A 27,474-nucleotide genomic window follows, 5' to 3' on the forward strand; every position below is an offset into this window, starting at 1 on the left:
TATTTTTACATTTTTTGATTTATTTCACGTTCAATTGCACATTCATCCAATAACCTGAAACACTACTTTTCCTTTTGCCATTTTATATGTGGAGGCATTCTCGAATAAATTCTAATTTATTGATCATTCGATCATTCATTCGTTCATTCATGTAAAGCTCTTCACAAAATGCAAACACCACATATAGAAAATACCTGGGGTGATATCCATATCCATGTCACATGTCACATGTCACATTCATTGCGTCACTGAGAACGTTATTATACGAGTAAAAACAAAAACTGATCATTCTCTGCACAAATGATTTCTTTTTTCATGAATAATCTTTGCTCTCTCTCATTGGGAAATGTTAAAGGTACAATTATTTTGTTTGCAATGACTGCAGCTTTAAAACTATTTCACAAGGCTGTAACAAATGACCCTTCGTCAATGGAGCGACCATATTGGGGAAGACGGAACACTATGGGGGGAGCACAAGAAAAATGGACACGGGCGGGCGGGCGGAATGCCCATTGCCCAAGCATTTATAACTTTGAAGGTAACGGAGCGAAAAGGTAACAGTTCGGTTAATGCCTTTTTTCCTCGATTCTTCTTGAAGACGAAAATGTTTTGAACAACCGCTGTTCAAGAATCACACGTCAAGCAACAATCATAACATCGACGTTCGACGTATTCATGATGTATAAAACCGCTGAATGAGGTGGATTTCATTTTTCCATTTCCATCGGTGGATGAGCATGAACACCAGGCAAGGTGGTGCCAGGACATCACCGGTCCTGGCACTGCCAAAACGAATCAATCACCCCGAAGGTAATCGAGATCAGGCCTCCATTCAAGCTACTTCACCACAGCACTGTTCTTGCCCAACCTGAAAGGAAGACAAGGACGACAACAATATTTCAGGGAATGTTGCATCATTTATCCTGAAATATCATTTGGCAACATTCAGAAAATGACTACCGACCGCCAACAAAAGATGCCCTGACATTTGACATCATGCGAGCTACCTATCGAGCCCTGATCTGGACACATGCAGGACAGGCATATCCTGACCTTCCTCCACCAGAGGAATGTGGATAGCACATCGATGGCGCGAAGTTAGTACCAAAGCTAATGAGCCTCGTACCTGTACCAGATGCCTGCCGCGAGTTAATAAGCTGTGGATGCCAGAGAAGTTGTGCATCGTCAAGATGCTCGTGTAAAAGCATGTCCGTCTCCATGCATTGGTGCATGTAAATGCGGACCAAGATGCACAAAGCCGGCAAACTCTCTGGCTGGTGATGAGACATCTGATTCAGAAGCAGATGATTCGACTAACCGATGGACTTTCAGATGCATTGTAATTACCGTATGGTGGACATTTAAGTGAATTGTGAACATGATAGACATTAAAATGGATAGTTACCAAGATGGACATTCAAGTGAACTTTTATTTTGCTCGACATCTCAGTTAAATCATGAACATGATGGGCATTCAACTGAATAGAAAATATGATGGACATTCAAGTGAATTCTGATTTTGTTGGACAAACATTTAGTATTATGAAACACATTTGTATCTCCAAATGAAACATTTATGGTGTATTTTTGTGTTTGTGTGTATTATTCCACAGGTGGCCAAAATAATCTAAGGCATCTTTAATTCAGGTCTCTTTAGTCTTGATAATGTGCAATGCAGTCGCGAAAATCATGATATTTATCTCGATGTTATACCTGAAGTAATTGCCAATATCACATCGACTGTATCCAAACTTATGTTGTATGCATATTGCATATACCATGAAGAAAATAAGGGGGTACACTTCGGTTTTGCGGTATTAAACTCAGAAATATTAATATCAGATATATTTGTGTGGTATCATTATTTTGCACAGTGTACTGGGAAACTTTTAGAGTACACATTAAACCAATACCTTCGTTATTCTCTGTGTTATGAAGACAATTTATGATGTATCAAAATGTAAGACAAAATATACATTTCACCATTTTTACAGATTTCTTGACCCAGAGGTAACCGCAGATGTCACCGACAGCTGGGTTGCAGCTTCCATATTGTATGGAAGTACTCTGATCATTTTGACACCTCACACGACCCTCTATGTCCATTATTGGCAGAGTGATGTGTGATTTTAAGAATTCAAGAAAACGCGTTTGGACCCTGACACCGGCAGACATTAATCGCATTGTCGTAAACCCCCGCACACCGCGACAACTTGACAACCCTCCTAATGTGGTCCAAATGGGTGCACTTAATGAAATTCTTGGGGATGTCGGTTTACACAAGGTGGGGGTGGGTGCAACGAAGTTTTAAAATATGGCCTATGGCCGCCATACGAACAACATTCACCCTAAATATTGGCCACGCGTGGGCGTGGCCTGTGCACGACCACATATACATGTCATGTAGGCCTACTCCCACAAGGGAGTGGCGCAGTTTAGGCTTGTCTGCGATTATTGGAGCCATTATCATTGCCTTCATCCATCATAATAAGAATGGAAATATTGTTCGAGTTTTTGGCCAATGCGCGTTATGCTGTCCCGAGGGCGGAATATTGACCTCGGCCGTTCGGCCCTCGGGACAACGTAGCTGCGTATTGGCCTGAAACCCAAGCAATATTATAATCTGACTATAATCCACCGACACCCACATTGCCAAGGTCACAATCACTGACATTTGTTTCGTGACATTCAAAGCACTATTAATATACCTACATGCCAACAAACCCAATAATAATATTGTATTGCAGAGTGTGCCTCGAAGTGCCAGGAAATGGCATCTAAGAGTTATTTTTTCAGGTCACTTTAATTTACCATAATTATTGTAGCTAATCTGAGCCACTGCCTAATCTGAGCCATAGTGCCGTGTCTGCATTCCTTAAAATTGTGACAAAGAACACTCACCACAAGCACTTGACCGCCTGGATGCTCCCCCGCAGCGTTGCATCTTCTCGGCAGATTGGTCGGCACGTCCACTTGTGTCAGCTGGCTGCAGAAACGGTGACGGGACAAAGTCGGGATGGGTTGGATTGTTCACCTCTTCTTCCCCTGTAGAAAGGACAATCAATTATTGTCAAATCAAACGTATGCAATCGATACGTTTACGATATTTTTGAACCATAATCATTGGGCAAACGCCGACCACTCCTATTGGGCTAGCCTTCAGCCTGAACCCGGACCCGAACCCCCCATCCCCGGTGACTTTCAACGTGGCACCGTCAAAGGATGCCACCTTTGCAACAAGTCAGTTCGTCAAATTTATGCCCGGTCGCAGCTGCCCACGGAGTGAAAAATACAATCTGGAGAGCCGATGAAGCCTCTCTTTTGAAACAGCCGGAAGTAATGAGACGGCCATGTTGGAGGGCCGATTGTTTGGACCAAGGGCACATTTGGAAGTAACATTTTGGAAGTGGGATGATGAAGTTGGAAAGAGGATTGACGAGAAGAGGAAGAAGTTCAAGGAGTGGCAGAAGGCAAAGGGTACGGGAGCAGAAACAGCAGAGCATGAAAGTTATAAGGCAGCCAGGAAGGCTGCAAAGAAAGAGGTAGCAAAGGCGCAGGAGGCATGTAGGAAAATGCTCGGAGAACGCTTGGATTCGGAAGAGGGTCAGAAAGCAGTATTCAGGATTGCAAAGCAGATGGCGAAAGAGAGGTGTGATGTGATGGGGGTGAGTTGCTTGAAGGATGAAGTGGGACAAATCGTTGTCGACCCAGATGGAAATAAAGGAAGATGGAAAAGATATATGGAAATGCTGTTGAATACAGAGAATGAATGGGATGGCAACATAGAGAGTAACCCAGTTTTAGGACCGGCAGAGAAGATAACTGAGAAGGAAGTTGAGGAAGCGATAAAAGCAATGAAGGGTAGAAAAGCCGGAGGGCCGACGGGAGTTGTGGGAGATATGTTGAAGGCAGCAGGAAGTTGGGGTGTGAAGAGAATGACAGAGATCTGTAATCTGGTGGTGAAAGAAGGCTGCATTCCAGTGGATTGGGAACTGAGTACCTTCGTCCCTCTATACAAGGGGAAAGGTGACCCTCTGGAGTGTGGCTCGTACCGAGCGAAAAAGTTATTGGAGCATGGAATGAAGGTATTGGAAAGGGTGTTGTAGAGGAGGATAAGGAAGAAAGTGAAGATCGACGAAATGCAGTTTGGATTCATGCCAGGAAGAGGAACGACAGACGCGCTTTTCATTGTGAGGCAGTTGCAGGAGAAGTACATGGAGAAGAGGAAGAAGTTGTTTCTTGGGTTTGTTGATCTGGAGAAAGCATTCGATCGGGTTCCACGCAAAGTATTGACATGGGCATTGAGGATGTTAGGAGTGGAGAAATGGTTGATCAGAGTAGTGATGGCAATGTACAAAAGAGCCGCACAGCTGTAAGGACGAAGGACGGGAACAGTGGTGAGTTTGAGGTGAAGGTGGGAGTGCATCAGGGGTCGGTACTAAGTCCACTACTATTTGTAGCTGTGATGGAGGTGCTGGCTCAGAACGTAAAGGAGGGTTTACCATGGGAGTTGTTGTATGCAGATGATCTGGTGTTGATTGCGGAAAGTATGGATGGACTGAAGGAAAAGATGAACACGTGGAAGGAATGTATGGAGACAAAAGGTCTGAAGGTGAATATCGGAAAGACGAAGGTGATGGCAAGTGGTAAAGCATGTGGTGAGGTGGAAAGAACTGGGAAGTGGCCCTGTGCTGTGTGTAGGAAGGGTGTCGGAGTGAACTCCATTCAATGTACAATGTGCGCTGAGTGGGTTCATCAAAAATGTAGTGGTCTGAGAGGGTCATTAACCAGTGTGGCAGCTACATTCAAATGTAAGGTGTGCACAGAGGGAGCTGCAGATGGAGGAAATGTTGAGTTGGATCTTGGAGACGGCGTGAAGCTGGAAGGTGTGAAAACATTTTGCTACCTCGGAGACATGCTGAATGGAGAAGGTGGGTCAGACTCGGCAACGGTTGCTCGAGTGAGATGTGCATGGAAGAAGTTTCGGGAACTGAGTGGCGTGCTGATGATGAGGGGAGTGTCGTTGAAGCTGAAGGGAAAGGTGTATGCTGCATGTGTGAGAAGTGTTGTGATTTATGGGAGCGAGACATGGGTAATGAACGTCGAGCAGCAACGAAGGTTGGAAAGGGTGGAAATGCGAATGGTTCGACGGATGTGCGGAGTATCGGTGAGAGAGAGGAAGACAAATGATGAATTGCGAAAGATGATGGGAATAGAGCCTGTGATTGATGCTGTGAAGAGGAACAGGTTGAGATGGTTTGGTCATGTGTTGAGGAAGGATGAAAGTGACTGGTTGAGAAGAGTGATGGAAATGAATGTAGAAGGAAGCAGAGGACGGGGAAGACCGAGAAAGACTTGGCTAAAGATGGTGGAAGAAGAAATGCGGGCAAGGGGGTTAACAAGGAGAGATGCAGAAAATAGGGCAAAATGGAGAAGATTGTCATGGGGACTGCAAGGCTAACCCCCGCTCTAGCAGGGAAAATGGCCTTTAAAATGCATGTTGTTGACACGACCATGAAGAAGATTTTGCCTTGATAGGACAAATTCTAACTTCACTTGGTGGGGAAAGTTAACCTGAAGTTTCCAACTGAGCATAAATCTCTTTATATTCCTCATCACATCCTCATGGCAAAGATGGATCGCAACGATTTAAATGTCAGACAAGGAAGATTGGATGTGGGATTTCAACTGTGTACCAACACTCACTGACCTACTCCTTTTCAAACGCTGCTCCTGGAATCTTTGATTTATACAAAAAAGTACTGCAAGACAAGACAGCCGATTTAAGAGTGATAAAAATTAGCAAATCAGGAGGACCTGAGGAGATATGAGTGAAGTATGGACCTGCCTCGGTGAACATGGGGTTCAGGTCCTGAATAAACTATTTAACTGTGTTTTGATGAGAGGAAATCCAAAGGGAATGGAGGCAAAGCATTCTGGGAAAAACATTTCATAGTCCAGTTGCCAGATGCATATATTTTAGATAATTTAAGTTATTTAAGATAATATAATTTAAGTTAGATAATTTAAGTCCAACAACATGAAGTTGTGCACATAAAATGTTTTTAAATGGTTTCTGGTGATTTAAGGTCTCCTGAATCAGAAACTGCATCACAATACTCTGTCATCATGAAAGATGTTTTATATATATTGTTGCGGATATGAGGACTGTATTTTTTTTTGATTGTGTGCTTTATCATTATTATTATTATTGTTATTCTGCGCCTCCTGCCTCCGCCGGAGCTGTGTAAAGGTCAAAAGGGCGTCCCATAACTAGTCCACAAGCATACACGTCAGCCAATAATAGAATACCCCTGTTCGATAGTTATATCTTATTCTGTAGCGGTTACCGCTGGATGCACACATTCGCCTTGCACCGGCCAGAACACGGCCAGACGCGCCTCTCCCGGGCATGCCCGGACTCACTGTTCCCGGGCACGCCCGGTCTCGTCTTTCCGGGGCATGCCCGCTCTCGCCTTTCCAGGGCTCGCCCAGAGCGTCCGGGCATGCCCGCTATCGCCTTTCCAGGGCTCGCCCAGAGCGTCCGGGCATGCCCGCTATCGCCTTTCCAGGGCTCGCCCAGAGCGTCCGGGCATGCCCGCTATCGCCTTTCCAGGGCTCGCCCAGAGCGTCCGGGCATGCCCGCTATCGCCTTTCCAGTGCTCGTCCAGAGCGCCCGGGCACGCCCAGCCTCGACTTACCAGGCCGCAGCCAAACACGCCCGGGCAGGTCCAGACTCGCCTTTCCAAGGCTCGCCCTTGATACCCGGGCATGCCCGGTATAGCTTTTGCCGGGCAAACTTCCCGACATACAACAACAACACAACATGCATTTTAAAGGCCATTTTCCCTGCTAGAGCGGGGGTTAGCCTTGCGGTCCCCATGACAATCTTCTCCATTTTGCCCTATTTTCTGCATCTCTCCTTGTTAACCCCCTTGCCCGCATTTCTTCTTCCACCATCTTTAGCCAAGTCTTTCTCAGTCTTCCCCGTCTTCTACTTCCTTCTACATTCATTTCCATCACTCTTCTCAACCAGTCACTTTCATCCTTCCTCAACACATGACCAAACCATCTCAACCTGTTCCTCTTCACAGCATCAATCACAGGCTCTATTCCCATCATCTTTCGCAATTTATCATTTGTCTTCCTCTCTCTCAACGATACTCCGCACATCCGTCGAACCATTCGCATTTCCACCCTTTCCAACCTTCGTTGCTGCTCTACGTTCATTACCCATGTCTCGCTCCCATAAATCATAACACTTCTCACACATGCAGCATACACCTTTCCCTTCAGCTTCAACGACACTCCCCTCATCATCAGCACGCCACTCAATTCCCGAAACTTCTTCCATGCACATCTCACTCGAGCAACCGTTGCCGAGTCTGATCCACCTTCTCCATTCAGCATGTCTCCGAGGTAGCAAAATGTTTTCACACCTTCCAGCTTCATGCCATCTCCAAGATCCAACTCAACATTTCCTCCATCTGCAGCTCCCTCTGTGCACACCTTACATTTGAATGTCGCTGCCACACTGGTTAATGACCCTCTCAGACCACTACATTTTTGATGAACCCACTCAGCGCACATTGTACACTGAATGGAGTTCACTCCGACACCCTTCCTACACACAGCACAGGGCCACTTCCCAGTTCTTTCCACCTCACCACATGCTTTACCACTTGCCATCACCTTCGTCTTTCCGATATTCACCTTCAGACCTTTTGTCTCCATACATTCCTTCCACGTGTTCATCTTTTCCTTCAGTCCATCCATACTTTCCGCAATCAACACCAGATCATCTGCATACAACAACTCCCACGATAAACCCTCCTTTACGTTCTGAGCCAGCACCTCCATCACAGCTACAAATAGTAGTGGACTTAGTACCGACCCCTGATGCACTCCCACCTTCACCTCAAACTCACCACTGTTCCCGTCCTTCGTCCTTACAGCTGTGCGTGCTCTTTTGTACATTGCCATCACTACTCTGATCAACCATTCCTCCACTCCTAACTTCCTCAATGCCCATGTCAATACTTTGCGTGGAACCCGATCGAATGCTTTCTCCAGATCAACAAACCCAAGAAACAACTTCTTCCTCTTCTCCATGTACTTCTCCTGCAACTGCCTCTCAATGAAAAGCGCGTCTGTCGTTCCTCTTCCTGGCATAAATCCAAACTGCATTTCGTCGATCTTCACTTTCTTCCTTATCCTCCTCTCCAACACCCTTTCCAATACCTTCATTCCATGCTCCAATAACTTTATCGCTCGGTACGAGCCACACTCCAGAGGGTCACAATTCCCCTTGTATAGAGGGACGAGGGTACTCAGTTCCCAATCCACTGGAATGCGGCCTTCTTTCACCACCAGATTACAGATCTCTGTCATTCTCTTCACACCCCAACTTCCTGCTGCCTTCAACATATCTCCCACAACTCCCGTCGGCCCTCCCGCTTTTCTACCCTTCATTGCTTTTATCGCTTCCTCAACTTCCTTCTCAGTTATCTTCTCTGCCGGTCCTAAAACTGGGTTACTCTCTATGTTGCCATCCCATTCATTCTCTGTATTCAACAGCATTTCCATATATCTTTTCCATCTTCCTTTAATTCCATCTGGGTCGACAACGATTTGTCCCACTTCATCCTTCAAGCAGCTCACCCCCATCACATCACACCTCTCTTTCGCCATCTGCTTTGCAATCCTGAATACCGCTCTCTGACCCTCTTCCGAATCCAAGCGTTCTCCGAACATTTTCCTACATGCCTCCTGCGCCTTTGCTACCTCTTTCTTTGCAGCCTTCCTGGCTGCCTTATAACTTTCATGCTCAGCTGTTTCTGCTCCCGTACCCTTCGCCTTCTGCCACTCCTTGAACTTCTTCCTCTTCTTGTCAATCGTCTTTCCAACTTCATCATCCCACCACCATGTTTCCGAGTGCCTTGGTGGTCCTTTTGTCCATCCACATACCTCACCAACGGCTCCCAACAGACTAGCTTTCATTGACATCCAACCACTTTCAAGCTCAACCACATCATCCTCGACCCTACTCAGCCTCTCTTTTAATGCCTCCCTTACTGTCACCTCTTTCAACCTCCACACCTTCATTCTCGGTTGGTACTTCACCCGCCGAGCTCTCCTCGCACCTTTCACCCTTACGTCGCAGACAACCAAGTGGTGCTGTGAAACAGCCTCCTCCCCCGGGATCACCTTTGTGTCTCGGAGGTGCCCCCTATCTCGCCTACGCACCATCAGGTAGTCAACGGTTGTCGTCGACCCACCTGACGTGTATGTAACAAGCTTATTATCCTCTTTCTGGAACTGAGTATTACAAATCAACAAATCAGCTCCATCAGCAAACTCCAAAATCCTTTCACCTTCTCCATTTCTCACACCATATCCGTAACCCCCATGAACTCCTTCAAAACCATCCATACTCCTTCCCACATGTCCATTTAGGTCTCCTCCTACCACAACAACTTCCTCATCTTTCACGTTTTCCATCAGCTTCTCTATCGCACACCAGAACATGTCCTTCTCTTCATCGCTCCGACCAACCTGCGGAGCATATCCCGAGATGACGTTCACCAAGAGCTTTCCAATCATCATTTTCACCATCATCAACCTATCACTCACTCTAGTCACACTCACCACACTGTCTACAAACTCCTCAGAAAACAGGACACCAACACCATTCACGCCCTCCAGGCACCCTTGCCACACAAACTTGTATTTCTGTCCCTGCCTACCCTTCACCATTCTCACACCACTTCCCTTCCATCTCGTCTCTTGCACACAACATATGTCCACTCTTCTTCTGACCAATACTTCCACCACTTCTCCTGATCTCCCTGTCATTGTCCCTACATTCCATGTCCCAAACCTCAGAAACCGATCTCCACTTCGGGCTGTACCCTGCCCACATGTAGTTGTAATTGTCATGGTTCTCTTTTTGAGGCAATGTTTGTTTTTTTTTATGGCCGGATGCCTTTCCCGACGCCAACCCACTTAGTCGCCTCCTACGACACGCAGGGATACGGCGTACCTATTCTTATCCAGGGTACACACTGGGAAACGTTTAAAACATGGAAATCCTGGGGGGGGGGGGGGGGGGGGGGGATCACCGCTGCGGTTTAAACATATTTAAAGAAATATTTCAACAAAACCATGAAAACAATCTGGGAAAAGTCTCGAAGTGAGAACGTGGATTTGAGAAAGCAGGAGCAGAGGTGAAAGAACAAACGAGAATATAGGGGGCGGGGCACAAGTCGAGACGAGGAGGCCGCACGAGACACCAGGCCGCACGAGGCGCGGACAAAGAAACGACTAATTACACACAAATTTTCAACAACTACAAAACCAAAACCAGATAGAAACACACAATAACACATACACAACAAAATACGCAGCGGAAATTTGACAAAGAAACGAACGGGAAAACACTCAAACTTTGATGCCGTGGAGAGATCAAAGCAAGCCCCGTCGCTCGAGGGACCGGAAGCGGATTTGGGAACTTCACGATTGGGAACAAACTTCCCGACATAAATGTGTATATATATTGCTGCCCGATAAACGGGCTTTTGAGAGTACCCGAGTGTGATACATTTATTAAACCTACTCGGACGAATTTCCATCTTTGGTCGCGTCAATTCTTTCAACTCGCGTTGGAGCACAGCTCCTTCAATTCTGTGTTTTAGGGTAAGGCTGTGTCTCCCATTAATAGAAATACTCCATTGCACCAGTGAAAGAGATAGATTCCCTTCATTCCCACTCCCAAAACTTCCATTCCCATTGCCAATTACCTCCCTTCCAATTGCCAACTGCATTTTGGGCGGTTTTCCCTTCATCCGCCATTGACCACGAGGCAGGGTTGGGGAAGAAAGGCGTGCCTCCACCTCGTCATAGAGGGGAGGAGTGAGCCAGCCCCACTCGACCAACCATGAACAAGGGGTTTGGCTTGAGAGGGCGGAGAGAGAACGTTTGGGGGAGGTTCGCAAAGGTTGAGGGGCGGGGCCTATATAACCCACGGCGAGGCGTTTCCGAAAAGAGATGCGCTTTGAGTAGAGTCGAGGAGGGAGGAGATCAGAAGACAGGAAGGCCTTGAGTTGGACTAAGCAAGAGAGGAAGTTGTTGGACTGGGTGGGACTAAGAAAGAGAGAGAAAGAGTCCTGAAGCTTGTGAGGGAAGGAGAGAGAACCCGTCACACCAACCCTCCACCAAGCTCCGCGTTGGCTCCACCAAGCGTTCACCTCCACCAAGGCTCCACCAAGCTCCGCGTTGGCTCCACCAAGCGTTCACCTCCACCAAGGCTCCACCAAGTTCCGTGTTGGCTCCACCAAGCGTTCACCTCCACCAAGGCTCCACCAAGCTCTGTGTTGGCTCCACCAAGCGTTCACCTCCACCAAGGCTCCACCAAGCTCCGCGTTGGCTCCACCAAGCGTTCACCTCCACCAAGGCTCCACCAAGCTCCGCGTTGGCTCCACCAAGCGTTCACCTCCAGCCATCCACCTCCTGCCATTCCTGTCATTCCCCGCGTGAGTCTGTCTTTTGTTTGTTCTGTCCTGGGTTAATTAAGGCTGTAGGTAAGCTAGTATTTGCACTGTGTCACCTGCGTCTTATGTGTTGTAAATAAACGTGACTGCTTTCTTTTTGCTTGTGTGTATAATAAATCCTGTTATTCCTCCGTACTCTGTTTTCTTCTCTCTTCCTCTTTACATTCGGTCGCTTTAGAGGTTTCCCGATTGAATACCTGTGGCGCGATCTGGTCAACGTTCAGGAAGTCGGGCCAATCGGGGATCCTGTAACGGTCGCGGTTGACCATCCGCTCGGCCCAAAGTAACATCTTGTCCGCGACCCGTAACAATATATATATATAGATATTTTAAAAATACCGGGATCGAGTCTTAAGACGTCTCCTTTTTCAGGAGTAGAGGAAATGAAGTTTGGCACCATTCCACCCACAACTTATACTCCTTTATTAACAATCTTCGTGCGAAATAAGTTGTATAAGCACAAAGTAGAAAAATAATAGCTTCGCAATAAATTTAATTTCTGTCGACAGAGGTCAAAAGGTCATCTAAATTGGCAGAAGCCCAACATTGTGTTAAAAAAATTTTGTTTTGGTAAAATTCTTGAAAAGTTTATTTTGAAAATAATGTTACGTTTGTGGGGGGAGGGTGGGCAGTAGGCAATACCTTAGCCCAGGTAGATTTGCATAGATAGTGTGCTCTGATTGTCATGAAGAAGAAGAAGCCCCATGTATCATAAGTAGGGATCCGGTAGACCGTATGTCGTGCAAGAGCGTATTTTCGTTCCCATCACGAGGGGTGGGGTTATGTTAATTGGTGAAGGACTATGGGTAATTAATCCCTTGTATGTAATGGCCTCTGTTATTTTCCTCTGTTTCTTATGACACCAGCAACACACACAGATAGCCAGGCAATCACGCATTTATAACACTAAATAAAAACCAACTGGAAGCAGGACATTGAAAACTACCACTGATACCACCGACCTGGTGAGCACACAGGCACAGGAGGTCCGGGAGGCGACGCCCTGAAGAGCAGTGATTGGTCCGGGATTGATTGGCGCAAGGACTGCTAAGATGGGATTAGTGATTGGTGGAGTAGGCACGGATGAAGTCAGAGCATTGAGTTTAAAATAACGCTCTCCCCGACATTTTTTCCTCTTTGCTGTCCCTCTAGAAGACAAAAGACGTTGTTCCGACATTTTCTGCCCCTTACACCCGGGAGATCATAGCGAACGGTGGCATTTTTGCTCTCTTGCGTTGGGCATTGGTGCTGTGCAGTCAGCATTTCATATCCGTAACTTTGGGTTTTGACGATCGTGAGGAAAGGCGGTCGTGGCTTGTGGACTCTGGCACGCTTGGCCGTGGCTTTGTGATGGCTGAGGGCCATGCCGAGTGAACCGGAGAGGCGGCGGTGCTGTGTGGAGCAGAGACGAGTGAACGGGCGCGGCCTGCTCGCTGCGCACTCGACAGCTAGAGGGGTGAACTGTGCACGGAGGCCTGGTTCCTGCTCGCGTGCTGCACGACAAAGCGTGCTGTTCCCGCCAAGGACGCGGGGGTTTGGACGATTCCTAACGAGGTTTAAGAGCAGATCGGAGCTATGTGCCCACTAAACAAACACACATTTTTTACTTTCGTTCTTTTATATTTCCCTATGTGTGTATTTGAGTCTGTCTGGGGACGTCCCATTTAGGATATTAGTTTAACGTGAATTTTTTTGTTGCTGGCATTTATTTTCAATAAACCTGTATATTTTGAACATTTTAATTGTGTGTCGGTTTGAGTTAATTGTTGCAGGTTCAAAGACTGCTGGTGGACCCCGACTTCCCCCCCCCCTCCCCCCCAGCCCCACCACCCACTCTTCCCCCGTGCGTATAATGAAGGTGCGCCATAGGATTGAACGCCTTGGAGTTAAAGCTCGTTTGGTCATCTGTGTCGCCCTGCGGTGTTCACGACAGGGCAGACACGACAATAACATTACCCCGTACCCCTCCATCTACCAAATGGTACACCTGGACACTCACCTTTCTGAGAAACCTCAGAGGAGATTTCCAGGAATGCCTCATTCTGAGATGTGGGAAAACCCCCAAAATATTCCACATTGAAAAGAAAGGAATCCTGATCAAGTTGCTGTTGATGCAAGAGAATAACTATTTTTACTCCGATAAATGTATTTTGATTATTGTTCTTTGAACAAATACAGGTTTGTAACATTTATCCCACAAATCGATCAACTTGTCCTATTTAAGGACGCTCAAATTAATTCTTGTGGAGCCCTGCTTGTTATTGAACGTACGAGGAAGATAATCAATTCAGTTCTTGTGAGATGTTATTGGGGAATATTGGATCAAGAGTGGACATGGGGTGCAAATTATTGTCAATAACTAAGTAAATAACGTCAATTGTGGTTATACACCTGTTATGGGAATTTCCCATTGATTTCAATGAAAGTTAAATACATGTGTTGACAAATATTGCAAAACAAATCAATGTAACTTATCAATGAAATATTTTACATGCATTGGGTCTTGACCCGCTCCATCCTCGGTGAAAGTACTTTCGTCTAAGATTGCACTTGTAAATGATTCGGTCAAATCGTGAAGAATTTTCTTTCTTTGTTACCTCCGCCACCAAAGGTGGATGGGGGTTATGTTTTTACCCCTGTTTGTTTGTTTGTGAACACGATATCTCAAAAAGTTGTGGACGGATTCGGACAAAATTTGGCAGTGAGGTAGTGTATGTGACAAAGACGAAATGATTAGATTTTGGTAAAGATCCGGATTCGGCTACGAGAATGTTTTACGTGATCCTTCACCATTGAGAGATGGGGTCAGAAACGGTACATAGCAGGATATCTCAAAAAGTTATGGACGGATTTTGACGAAACAGATTGCACAGGTTGTGTGTGTGACAAGGAAGAATCGATTCAATTTTGCTGAAGATCCGGATCCGACGAGTCACATTTTTTAAAGTGATTCGTCACCAATGGGAGATTGGGCCAAAAACGATTTTGTTTCACAAACGATTTGCCAAAAACGACAAAAACGATTAATGGGAAAAACGATACAGCAGGAAATCTCCAAAAGTTGTGGACGGATGATTTTGATTAAATGTGATTCTGTATTGTGATTTTCTGGTCTACTCTGGGATACAAAACGTAAACTATCCACCTGGCAGAGGTATGCTCTATACTGAGTGCCGTTCTCGTGAATTCAGTCTGAATTTGATGGGCCAGCGTACTCCTGACCACTTGCGCACAAGACGGAAAGCGAAGCGGGTTCCTTTAGTGGATCCGACCGTCATGTTTGAATAGAGTTTGGACGTTTGGGCGATTTGGTAGGTCTCGACCGGCGATTGTAGGACCGAAAGATCCATGAGGGTGAGAGTGGATCACGTGCAGGGTCGTGTTCTCTAAATTGCTGGATTCCTTTCTTGAAGTTTTACTCTTTGGTCCAGCATGAATTTTATGGGTTCTTGAGGTTCCCGTCAGTGGTTGGGGTGAGCACAACGACCAAGGTCAGTGGATATGTTGAGGGCAAGGGGTATTGCTCTCATGGTGGTGGATCGTGGCACTGGGGGCCATCTCTTCCCTTCCCTTGGCTGGTGATCTCATGTGACTTCACACATCTGCAGAGTTCCCTCCGGGTCATACTCCTCCTTACATCCTGTGAGATGGGGTAGGGGTTGAGCAGAGGCAGCCTCACTGAACCTTCTCGGGTGAGCCAGCTAAGGGAAGGGTGCATTTTCGCGATGCCCACCCACCAACGTTGAGCTGTGATCCAGGGTCGTGTGGTCCATCGTATACTTTTCATCAACCATTTTGGATAAACACATTTCTATCCGTTCAAAAACATACAGAACGAGAAAGAGCAATTAATGGTTGCACACCCTCGCTTGGACTTTCTACCTCTGCCATCGAAGGTGGATGGAGGTCTGTATTTTTTTTTTTTTGTTTGTTTGTTTGTTTGCAAGATCGAGGCTCGTGAAAGAGCGAACATTAATCACACAGAAAGACAAACCGACACACAAACATATAACATCGGGAGCGGTAGACAAGATGGGGAGAGAGGGGGAAGGACACAATCACAACATTTGAGAGCAGGGACCGAGAGACATGGAGACATCGAGAGATCTGAGGGAGGGCGAGGGCTTTGGGGGAGGGCATGGGAAGGGGGAGGGGGGGTGGGAGAGGTATAAAACATATGGACACGGCCAGGACTTCCAGGAAAGAAGTTGGAATTTCAAACAAGGTGGATCTGGGGTGAATTAGCAGGGGTAGAAAAGATCAAGGTTTTGGATGGGGGAAGATAAGAGATGGTGGTGAACAGCTGTTTTAAAGACCTGGAGGGAGGAGTGGGATTGAAGGGAGTGAGGGAGTTTGTTCCAGAGGCGGGAGAAAAGAGGAATGAAAGAGTGAAGGTGAGCAGAGAGCCGAGATTTCGGCAGTTTAACCATCAGAGGGTTGCTGGCAGATCTTGTGCGACCTGTAGGAATATTTGGAGGACAGAGCACAGAGAGAGCTGGGGGTGCAAGGCCGGAGAGGAGTCGGTAGAAGACAGAAAGACCACCTACCTGCTTGCGGTGAGTGAGTGAAAGGCCCTCAGAGATAGCTTCATCGCGGGAGATTCCAATAATTCTGAAAGCTTTGGTTTCAACAGCGTGAAGCCGAGCTAGGTGTGAGGCAAGAGCACCGGCCCATAGGGGAGAACAGTATTCCATTGAGCTGCGGATGAAAGCCTTGTATGTGGTGAGGAGCTCAGGTGTGCCGAGGAAGGACTTCGCACGACGGAGGATGCCCAGTCGGCGACTGGCTTTGGAGGCCAGCTTGGAAATGTGGTTTTCCCAAGAAAGATCATGGCAGATAGTGAGACCCAAAAGCTTGAGCGACAGAACTTCTTGGAGAGGATTGTTGAGAAAGTAGATGGGAGGGTTGTCCAGTCGATCTTTTCGGAGAGACATAGTAAGAGTGTGGGATTTGTCAGGATTGAAAGACATGTTCCACTTGTTTGACCAGTCTGTGATTTTGTCCAAGTCTTCAGAGAGTGAGGAGGCTGCAGACTGCCGATCTGAGGGAAGAGGAATGGAGCGGCAGAGAGTGGAGTCATCAGCAAAAAGATAGAGAGGATTTTCAAGTGAGTCAGAGAGATCATTGATGAAGACCAGAAAAAGCACAGGGCCCAGAACACTGCCTTGGGGCACTCCAGCCTGAACAGGAAGAGGAGATGAGAGAACCCCATTCAGGGCCACACGTTGACGATGACTAGAGAGGAAGTCAGCCAGCCATACGTGGAGATTTCCATGGATACCAAAGGAGGAGAGTTTGGTGAGCAGAGCGGGGTGCCAGACCGTATCGAAGGCACGTGATATGTCGAGGGAGACAGCTCTAATTTCCTGTTTGGCATTGAGGACCTCCATCCATTGTTGAGACAGCAGAAGCAGCATGTCCAGAGTAGCGTGACCTGGTCTGAAACCAAATTGATGCTCAGAGATCAAGCCATTGGAGAAGAGGAAAGATTTCATATCCGAAGCAATGATGGATTCCATGACTTTGCTGATAATTGGGAGAAGGCTGATTGGTCTGTCGTTGCTAGGATCTGTTTTTGCACCTTTTTTGTGCAAAGCGGTGATGTTGGCCGATTTCCAAGCAGATGGCAGTTGACCTTGAGCAAAAGAGAGGGTGAAGAGAACAGAGAGAGGGTGAGATAGAGCGGCAGAGCAGGATTTTAGGACCCGTGGGCTGATGCCGTCGGGTCCAGTTGCAGAATCAGAGTCGAGGGTTGACAAACTTTTCCACCTTGTCAGGAGGAAAGGACACGGAGTCCAGGAGCAGCTGGGTACGACTGGGTATGGTGGGTACAGAGAGGGATGGGTTTGGGACACAAGATTTAGAGGCAAACACAGAGTTGAGGCATTCAGCTTTTTCACGTGCGGAGTCAGCTGTGTAGCCGTTTGAGGTAAGGGAGGGGATGGAGGAGGAACAAACACCAGAAACGGATTTGACCAGACACCACCAGGTTTTGGAAGAGGGAGACAGATAAGAGAGTTCGGTCTTGAGAACGGAGAGATATTGTTTCCTGGCTCTCATGAGGGTGGACACACACTTGTTTCGGGCTTTGTGAAAGGAAATGAGATTTCCTTCCGTTGGATTTGCTTTCCAGGAGACGAAGGCAAGTTGTTTCTGGGCAACAGCCTCACCACAAGATTCCGTGTACCATGGACGGGAGGAAGGGTATGACAACTGAAGACGAGATGGGATAAATCTGTGCATGAGGGAGAGCAATTTACTTTGGAAGAATTCCCAGGATGAGTTGATGTCAGAGGTGGTAGAGATGGGAGACCAGTCCAGATGATTGATGGCTGCTTGAAGACCGTGCCAGTTGGCCTGAGTGAAATGCCAGACTCGTCGACGCTGAGCAGGCTCCCCGAGAATGGTCAGAGAGATGTCCACTTTAACAAGGACATGATCAGATGATCCGATTGGTGCAGAAGAGGAGCAGCAGACATTTTCAGGGAAGTTAGTCAGTACCAAGTCGAGAAGAGAAGACGCTCCGTTGACTGAGATCCGGGTCGGGAAATTGACAGATTGTGTCAGTCCCAGTGAGTCGCAGACGTCCTTTGCTGAGGAGCCATGGCTGGTGAGGGAGGTACCCACACCCAGCCAACTGGAATGACGACAGTTGAAATCACCACATATGAGGAAGAGAGAGTTGGGATGAGTAGATAGAAGTTGGTCCATATTATCAGACAGCGAGATGTAGATGGAGTCATCACTGTTTGGTGGACGGTACAACACACATATGAACAAGAGGTGGGAGCAAAGGGGAAGCCGTAGCCAGAGGTATTCCTGGGGGTGAGGTGGAGAGAGTACAGTGCAGGGCGAGTGAGGACGAGAGTTTTTGATAAAGATAGCAACCCCACCTCCAGGACGAGGCTCAGGTCTATCATACCGGAGGAGGGAGTAACCCGGGAGAGATACTAAGGAATCAGAGACATCATGAAGGAGGAAAGTTTCTGTTAAGCAGATCATGTCTGGTTTGACAGAAGCAACCTGTATGGAGAGATCAGTTAAGTTTGAACGAAGACCCCGGATGTTTGAGGTCCATACCGTTAATGAAGAGGAAGGGGGAGCATCGGATACAGAACAGGGGGGAGGAGGGGCAGGGTAAGATGTGGAAGAGGTGGAAGAGGTAGGGAGAGCTGTTGAAGGTGTGTCAGAGATTTCAGAATAGCTCGGAGAAAGAGAAGGATGGGGCGGACAAAAGGTTTGATGGTGATTGGGTGAGGCACAATGAGGTGTTATTTGAGGCGGGGGAAGAGCGAGGCAGAAGGTTGGGGGAGATGGAGGTGAGAGTTGGAAGGGGGAAGAATCGGGGAGGACGCTTTGAGGAGGGGGAGTGAGAGGGCGGAAATTGAGAAGAAATGAGGGTGGGGAGATTTGAAGGGGAGGGGCGAGGGGGGAGTTTGGGAGGGAAGGGACAAGGGGAGGGATTTGAAAGGGATGGGATATGGGGGAGATTTGGAGGGGAGGGGTGAGGGAGGAGTCTAGGAGGGGAGGGGTGAGGGGGAGTCTTGGAGGGGAGGGGTGAGGGGGTAGTTTAGGAGGGAGGGGGCAAGGGGGGAGATTTGAAAGGGATGGGTGATGGGGAAGATTTGGAGGGGAGGGGTTATGGGGAAGATTTGGAGGGGAGGGGTGAGGGAGGAGTCTAGGAGGGGAGGGGTGAGGGGGTAGTTTAGGAGGGAGGGGCAAGGGGGGAGATTTGAAAGGGATGGGTGATGGGGAAGATTTGGAGGGGAGGGGTTATGGGGAAGATTTGGAGGAGAGGGGTGAGATTTGATTTTAGAAAGTGTACGATTAATGGGAAACGAACATTTATTGCAAAATGAGTTTCTTGGTTGCACACCCTCGCTTGGACTTTCTACCTCTGCCATCGAAGGTGGATGGAGGTCTGTATCTGTTTGTGAACAGGATATCTCAAAAGTTTGTGGCCAGATTCGGACAAAAAATTGTGGACAGGTTGAGTGTGTGATGAAGTCGAATCGATTCGATTTTGGTGAAGATACGAATCCGGATACGAGAATTTTTGAAAATTTTAAGTGATTCTTCACCATTGAGTGATTGGACCAAAAGATATGCAGCATCATATTTCAAAAAGGTGTGGATGATTTATGACAAAACTTGGTGGATGAGTTTGGTAAGTGACAAGAACAAGCCGATTAGCTTTGAGTTCAGGTCCAGGTCTAGATCCGACCTGTCAGTGGATACAAAACGTAAACTGTTCAGCCTGGCAGGGGTATGCGCTCTACCGAGTGCCGGTCTAGTTTTACATGCGACCTGCTGCCATGTTCGAATCTGGGTGAACATTTCCAAACAGCAAACTGACCAAAGCCCTCACCATGCATGCCCAGAGATAATAAAAGGTGTTGTAGCTGAGAGAAGGCAAGGGCAGGCAACAATCATATCACCTGAGAAATAAAACTTGATCAAAATCCAGATATGACTTTACAATACCAGCGACAGTCCAACTACCTACATCTCCAAACACCAAAAACTGTCCAACTACCTACATCTCCAAACACCAAATCACAAAAACTGTCCAACTACCTGCACTCCAAGCAGCATCCCACAGGGACTGTGCAACTACACACACCTCCAAGCAGCATCCCACAAAAACTGTCCAACTACCTACATCTCCAAACACCAAATCACAAAAACTGTCCAACTACCTGCACTCCAAGCAGCATCCCACAGAGACTGCAACTACCTACACCTCCAAGCAGCATCCCACAGAGACTGTGCAACTACCTACACCTCCAAGCAGCATCCCACAGAGACTGTGCAACTACACACACCTCCAAGCAGCGTACCACAGACACTGTGAAACTACCTACACATACAAGCAGCATACCACAGCGACTGTACAACTACCTACACATACAAGCAGCATAACACAGAGACTGTACAACTACACACACCTCCAAGCAGCATCCCACAGACACTGTGAAACTACCTACACATACAAGCAGCATACCACAGCGACTGAGCAACTACCTACACATACAAGCAGCATACCAAAGCGAATGTGCAACTACCTACACCAACAAGCAGCATATCACAGCGACTGTCCAACTACATACACCTACAAGCAGCATCCCACAGGGACTGCAACTACCTACACCTACAAGCAGCATACCAGAGACTGTGCAACTACCTACACCTACAAGCAGTATACCACAGACACTGTGCAACTACCTACACCTACAAGCAGCATACCACAGGGACTGTGCAACTATGTACACCTACAAGCAGCATACCACAGCGACTGTGCAACTACCTACACCTACAAGCAGCATACCACAGCGACTGTGCAACTATGTACACCTCCAAGCAGAATACCACAGAGACTGTGCAACTACCTACACCAACAAGCAGCATACCACAGCGACACTGCAACTACCTACACATACAAGCAGCATACCACAGCGAATGTGCAACTACCTACACATACAAGCAGCATACCACAGCGACTGTGCAACTACCTACACATACAAGCAGCATACCACAGCGAATGTGCAACTACCTACACCAACAAGCAGCAACCCACAGCGACTGTCCAACTACATACACATACAAGCAGCATCCCACAGAGACTGTGCAACTACGTACACCTACAAGCAGTATACCACAGCGACTGTGCAACTATGTACACCTACAAGCAGCATACCACAGAGACTGTGCAGTGTGCAACTACCTACACCTTCCAGCAGCATACCACAGAGACTGTGCAACTACCTACACCTACAAGCAGCATCCCACAGAGACTGTGCAACTACGTACACCTACAAGCAGCATACCACAGCGACTGTGCAACAACCTACACATACAAGGAGCATACCACAGCGACTGTGCAACTACCTACACCAACAAGCAGCATACCACAGCGACACTACAACTACCTACACATACAAGCAGCATACCACAGCGAATGTGCAACTACCTACACATACAAGCAGCATACCACAGCGACTGTGCAACTACCTACACATACAAGCAGAATACCACAGCGAATGTGCAACTACCTACACCAACAAGCAGCATGCCACAGCGACTGTCCAACTACATACACATACAAGCAGCATACCACAGCGACTGTGCAACTACGTACACCAACAAGCAGCATACCACAGCGACTGTGCAACTACCTACACCTACAAGCAGCATCCCACAGACTGTGCAACTACCTACACCTACAAGCAGCATACCACAGCGACTGTGCAACTACCTACACCTACAAGCAGCATACCACAGCGACTGTGCAACTATGTACACTGACAAGCAGCATACCACAGAGACTGTCCAACTACCTCCACCTCCAAGCAGCATACCACAGAGACTGTCCAACTAGATACAAGAACAAGCAGCGTACCACAGAGACTGTGCAACTGCCGAAACCAACAAGCAGCGCACCACAGAGACTGTGCAACTACCTGCACCTACAAGCAGCGTACCACAGAGACTGTGCAACTACCTGCACCTACAAGCAGTGTACCACAGAGACTGTGCAACTGCCGAAACCAACAAGCAGCGCACCACAGAGACTGTGCAACTACCTGCACCTACAAGCAGCATACCACAGAGACTGTGCAACTACCTGCACCTACAAGCAGCATACCACAGCGACTGTGCAGCTACCTACACCTACAAGCAGCATACCACAGCGACTGTGCAACTATGTACACCGACAAGCAGCATACCACAGAGACTGTCCAACTACCTCCACCTCCAAGCAGCATACCACAGAGACTGTCCAACTAGATACAACAACAAGCAGCGTACGACAGAGACTGTGCAACTGCCGAAACCAACAAGCAGCGTACCACAGAGACTGTCCAACTACCTGCACCTACAAGCAGCATACCACAGAGACTGTGCAACTGCCGAAACCAACAAGCAGCGCACCACAGAGACTGTGCAACTACCTGCACCTACAAGCAGCGTACCACAGAGACTGTGCAACTACCTGCACCTACAAGCAGTGTACCACAGAGACTGTGCAACTGCCGAAACCAACAAGCAGCGCACCACAGAGACTGTGCAACTACCTGCACCTACAAGCAGCATACCACAGCGACTGTGCAACTACCTACACCTACAAGCAGCATACCACAGCGACTGTGCAACTATGTACACCGACAAGCAGCATACCACAGAGACTGTCCAACTACCTCCACCTCCAAGCAGCATACCACAGAGACTGTCCAACTAGATACAACAACAAGCAGCGTACGACAGAGACTGTGCAACTGCCGAAACCAACAAGCAGCGCACCACAGAGACTGTGCAACTACCTACACCAACAAGCAACGTACCACAGAGACTGTGCAACTGCCGAAACCAACAAGCAGCGTACCACAGAGACTGTCCAACTACCTGCACCTACAAGCAGCGTACCACAGAGAATGTGCAACTGCCGAAACCAACAAGCAGCGCACCACAGAGACTGTGCAACTACATGCACCTACAAGCAGCGTACCACAGAGACTGTGCAACTACCTGCACCTACAAGCAGCGCACCACAGAGACTGTGCAACTACCTGCACCTACAAGCAGAATACCACAGCGACTGTGCAACTACCTACACCTACAACCAGCATACCACAGCGACTGTGCAGCTATGTACACCGACAAGCAGCATACCACAGACACTGTCCAACTACCTCCACCTTCAAGCAGCATACTACAGAGACTGTCCAACTAGATACAACAACAAGCAGCGTACGACAGAGACTGTGCAACTGCCGAAACCAACAAGCAGCGCACCACAGAGACTGTGCAACTACCTACACCAACAAGCAACGTACCACAGAGACTGTGCAACTGCCGAAACCAACAAGCAGCGTACCACAGAGACTGTCCAACTACCTGCACCTACAAGCAGCGTACCACAGAGACTGTGCAACTGCCGAAACCAACAAGCAGCGCACCACAGAGACTGTGCAACTACCTGCACCTACAAGCAGCGTACCACAGAGACTGTGCAACTACCTGCACCTACAAGCAGCGCACCACAGAGACTGTCCAACTACCTGCACCTACAAGCAGCGAACCACAGAGACTGTGCAACTACCTTCACCTACAAGCAGCATACCACAGAGACTGTGCAACTGCCGAAACCAACAAGCAGCGCACCACAGAGACTGTGCAACTACCTTCACCTACAAGCAGCGCACCACAGAGACTGTGCAACTACCTGCACCTACAAGCAGCGTATCACAGAGACTGTGCAACTACCTGCACCTACAAGCAGCATCCCACAGAGACTATGCAACTACCTACACCTACAAGCAGTATACCACAGAGACTGTGCAACTACCTCCACCTACAAGCAGCATACCACACAGACTGTGCAACTACCTACACCTACAAGCAGCATACCACAGCGACTGTGCAACTATGTACACCTACAAGCAGCATACCACAGGACTGTGCAACTACCTTCACCTTCAAGCAGCATACCACAGAGACTGTGCAACGACCTACACCGACAAGCAGCACACCACTGCGACTGTGCAACTATGTTCACCAACAAGCAGCGTACCACAGAGACTGTGCAACTACCTACACCTACAAGCAGTATACCACAGCGACTGTGCAACTATGTACACCTACAAGCAGCATACCACAGAGACTGTGCAGTGTGCAACTACCTACACCTTCCAGCAGCATACCACAGAGACTGTGCAACTACGTACACCTACAAGCAGCATACCACAGCGACTGTGCAACAACCTACACATACAAGGAGCATACCACAGCGACTGTGCAACTACCTACACCAACAAGCAGCATACCACAGCGACACTACAACTACCTACACATACAAGCAGCATACCACAGCGAATGTGCAACTACCTACACATACAAGCAGCATACCACAGCGACTGTGCAACTACCTACACATACAAGCAGAATACCACAGCGAATGTGCAACTACCTACACCAACAAGCAGCATGCCACAGCGACTGTCCAACTACATACACATACAAGCAGCATACCACAGCGACTGTGCAACTACGTACACCAACAAGCAGCATACCACAGCGACTGTGCAACTACCGACACCTACAAGCAGCATCCCACAGACTGTGCAACTACCTACACCTACAAGCAGCATACCACAGAGACTGTGCAACTACCTACACCTACAAGCAGCATACCACAGCGACTGTGCAACTACCTACACCTACAAGCAGCATACCACAGCGACTGTGCAACTATGTACACTGACAAGCAGCATACCACAGTGACTGTCCAACTACCTCCACCTCCAAGCAGCATACCACAGAGACTGTCCAACTAGATACAACAACAAGCAGCGTACCACAGAGACTGTGCAACTGCCGAAACCAACAAGCAGCGCACCACAGAGACTGTGCAACTACCTGCACCTACAAGCAGTGTACCACAGAGACTGTGCAACTGCCGAAACCAACAAGCAGCGCACCACAGAGACTGTGCAACTACCTGCACCTACAAGCAGCGTACCACAGAGACTGTGCAACTACCTGCACCTACAAGCAGCATACCACAGCGACTGTGCAACTATGTACACCGACAAGCAGCATACCACAGAGACTGTCCAACTACCTCCACCTCCAAGCAGCATACCACAGAGACTGTCCAACTAGATACAACAACAAGCAGCGTACGACAGAGACTGTGCAACTGCCGAAACCAACAAGCAGCGCACCACAGAGACTGTGCAACTACCTACACCAACAAGCAACGTACCACAGAGACTGTGCAACTGCCGACACCAACAAGCAGCGTACCACAGAGACTGTCCAACTACCTGCACCTACAAGCAGCGTACCACAGAGACTGTGCAACTGCCGAAACCAACAAGCAGCGCACCACAGAGACTGTGCAACTACCTGCACCTACAAGCAGCGTACCACAGAGACTGTGCAACTACCTGCACCTACAAGCAGCGCACCACAGAGACTGTGCAACTACCTGCACCTACAAGCAGCATACCACAGCGACTGTGCAACTACCTACACCTACAACCAGCATACCACAGCGACTGTGCAGCTATGTACACCGACAAGCAGCATACCACAGACACTGTCCAACTACCTCCACCTTCAAGCAGCATACCACAGAGACTGTCCAACTAGATACAACAACAAGCAGCGTACGACAGAGACTGTGCAACTGCCGAAACCAACAAGCAGCGCACCACAGAGACTGTGCAACTACCTACACCAACAAGCAACGTACCACAGAGACTGTGCAACTGCCGAAACCAACAAGCAGCGTACCACAGAGACTGTCCAACTACCTGCACCTACAAGCAGCGTACCACAGAGACTGTGCAACTGCCGAAACCAACAAGCAGCGCACCACAGAGACTGTGCAACTACCTGCACCTACAAGCAGCGTACCACAGAGACTGTGCAACTACCTGCACCTACAAGCAGCGCACCACAGAGACTGTCCAACTACCTGCACCTACAAGCAGCGTACCACAGAGACTGTGCAACTACCTTCACCTACAAGCAGCATACCACAGAGACTGTGCAACTGCCGAAACCAACAAGCAGCGCACCACAGAGACTGTGCAACTACCTACACCTACAAGCAGCGTACCACAGAGACTGTGCAACTACCTGCACCTACAAGCAGCATCCCACAGAGACTATGCAACTACCTACACCTACAAGCAGTATACCACAGAGACTGTGCAACTACCTCCACCTACAAGCAGCATACCACACAGACTGTGCAACTACCTACACCTACAAGCAGCATACCACAGCGACTGTGCAACTATGTACACCTACAAGCAGCATACCACAGGACTGTGCAACTACCTTCACCTACAAGCAGTATTCCACAGCGACTGTGCAACTATGTACACCTACAAGCAGCATACGACAAAGACTGTCCCACTACCTCCACCTACAAGCAGCACACCACAGCGACTGTGCAACTATGTTCACCGACAAGCAGCATACCACAGAGACTGTGCAACTACCTACACATACAAGCAGCATACCACAGCGACTGTGCAACTGCCGAAACCAACAAGCAGCGTACCACAGAGACTGTCCAACTACCTGCACCTACAAGCAGCGTACCACAGAGACTGTGCAACTACCTGCACCTACAACTTACAGTTGCAGTGTGCCCGAGGACGACGAGTGACGAGTGACGAGTGACGAGCCGGAGGGCGGTTGTTCTTCTTCTTCTTCCTCTGGGGGTCAACTTCCTGGATCTGGAACGGGAAGTGATATTTTTTTCTTTTATTCTTTCCTTTACCCTGTGGATGGTCCATCGATTTTATATATAATTATAAACCGAAGGGTTTTATATATATATATATAAGTCCTTAAGGGTCAACGAGATTATTTAAATATCTTTCAAAAAAACAACAACATTTCATTTTACGGTCGGTTGAATGTGACGTCACGACAAGGAACGGTGGACGATTTCAAATGCATTAATTAGCTTTTCAGTGATTAATTATTGATTAATTGGTTTAGATTCAAAAGGGTGGAGGCCCGGGTGCCCGGGGCGTCCGTCCGGACGTCTTTGGCTTGAAGGCTCATTTTCCGCGGCGCAACACCTGCGGGGGCCCAGGATCGAGGGTTCGAACCTTTAGCAGTTTGCTTGCAGCTCTCGATCTCATCGTTGATACGTCATCGTGGCCCGCCTTAGCCCGGTGCACCACGACGCCTCCACCGATTGGAGCTCACTTGGAACATGCATTTAACCCCCATGTGATTGATCTAGTTACGTCACCGGCTGGAGCAAGGTTACGTCACCGGCTGGAGCAAGGCGATTCTGCTGCTGGTCTCGCTTGGGGGACCAATGGGTCGCTACAATATTAATATTAATATCGAGCAACACATTTATGCCAATAAATCATCAGCTATTGGAGTTGGA

General features: G+C 48.1%; 1 protein-coding gene across 1 annotated transcript; it reads right to left on the minus strand.

Annotated features, from left to right (window-relative positions):
* On the minus strand, positions 1-27,244 carry LOC137436278 (uncharacterized). Its single transcript, XM_078776087.1, has 4 exons — positions 27,185-27,244; positions 26,704-26,803; positions 2,902-3,045; positions 1-868 (listed from the first exon to the last, which is right to left on the minus strand). The coding sequence occupies exons 1-4, from the start codon at positions 27,215-27,217 to the stop codon at positions 843-845; spliced, it is 303 nt and encodes a 100-aa protein (XP_078632213.1). The 5' UTR covers positions 27,218-27,244; the 3' UTR covers positions 1-842.
* Between the last annotated feature and the right edge of the window lie 230 nt (positions 27,245-27,474).

Source organism: Myxine glutinosa, chromosome 1 (assembly GCF_964187855.1).
Source record: "Myxine glutinosa chromosome 1, kmMyxGlut1.1, whole genome shotgun sequence".
NCBI lineage: Eukaryota > Metazoa > Chordata > Myxini > Myxiniformes > Myxinidae > Myxine > Myxine glutinosa.

What these genes read in the sequence shown, in the direction of transcription:
- LOC137436278 (XM_078776087.1), bottom strand. Translation starts at nt 27,217, where the DNA reads ATGAGATCGAGAGCTGCAAGCAAACTGCTAAAG. An exon ending in TCCTCGGGCACACTGCAACT is followed by an intron (nt 3,046 to 26,703) that starts GTAAGTTGTAGG and finishes TCCTTTCTACAG; the next exon opens with GGGAAGAAGAGGTGAACAAT. An exon ending in CAGGCGGTCAAGTGCTTGTG is followed by an intron (nt 869 to 2,901) that starts GTGAGTGTTCTT and finishes TCTTCCTTTCAG; the next exon opens with GTTGGGCAAGAACAGTGCTG.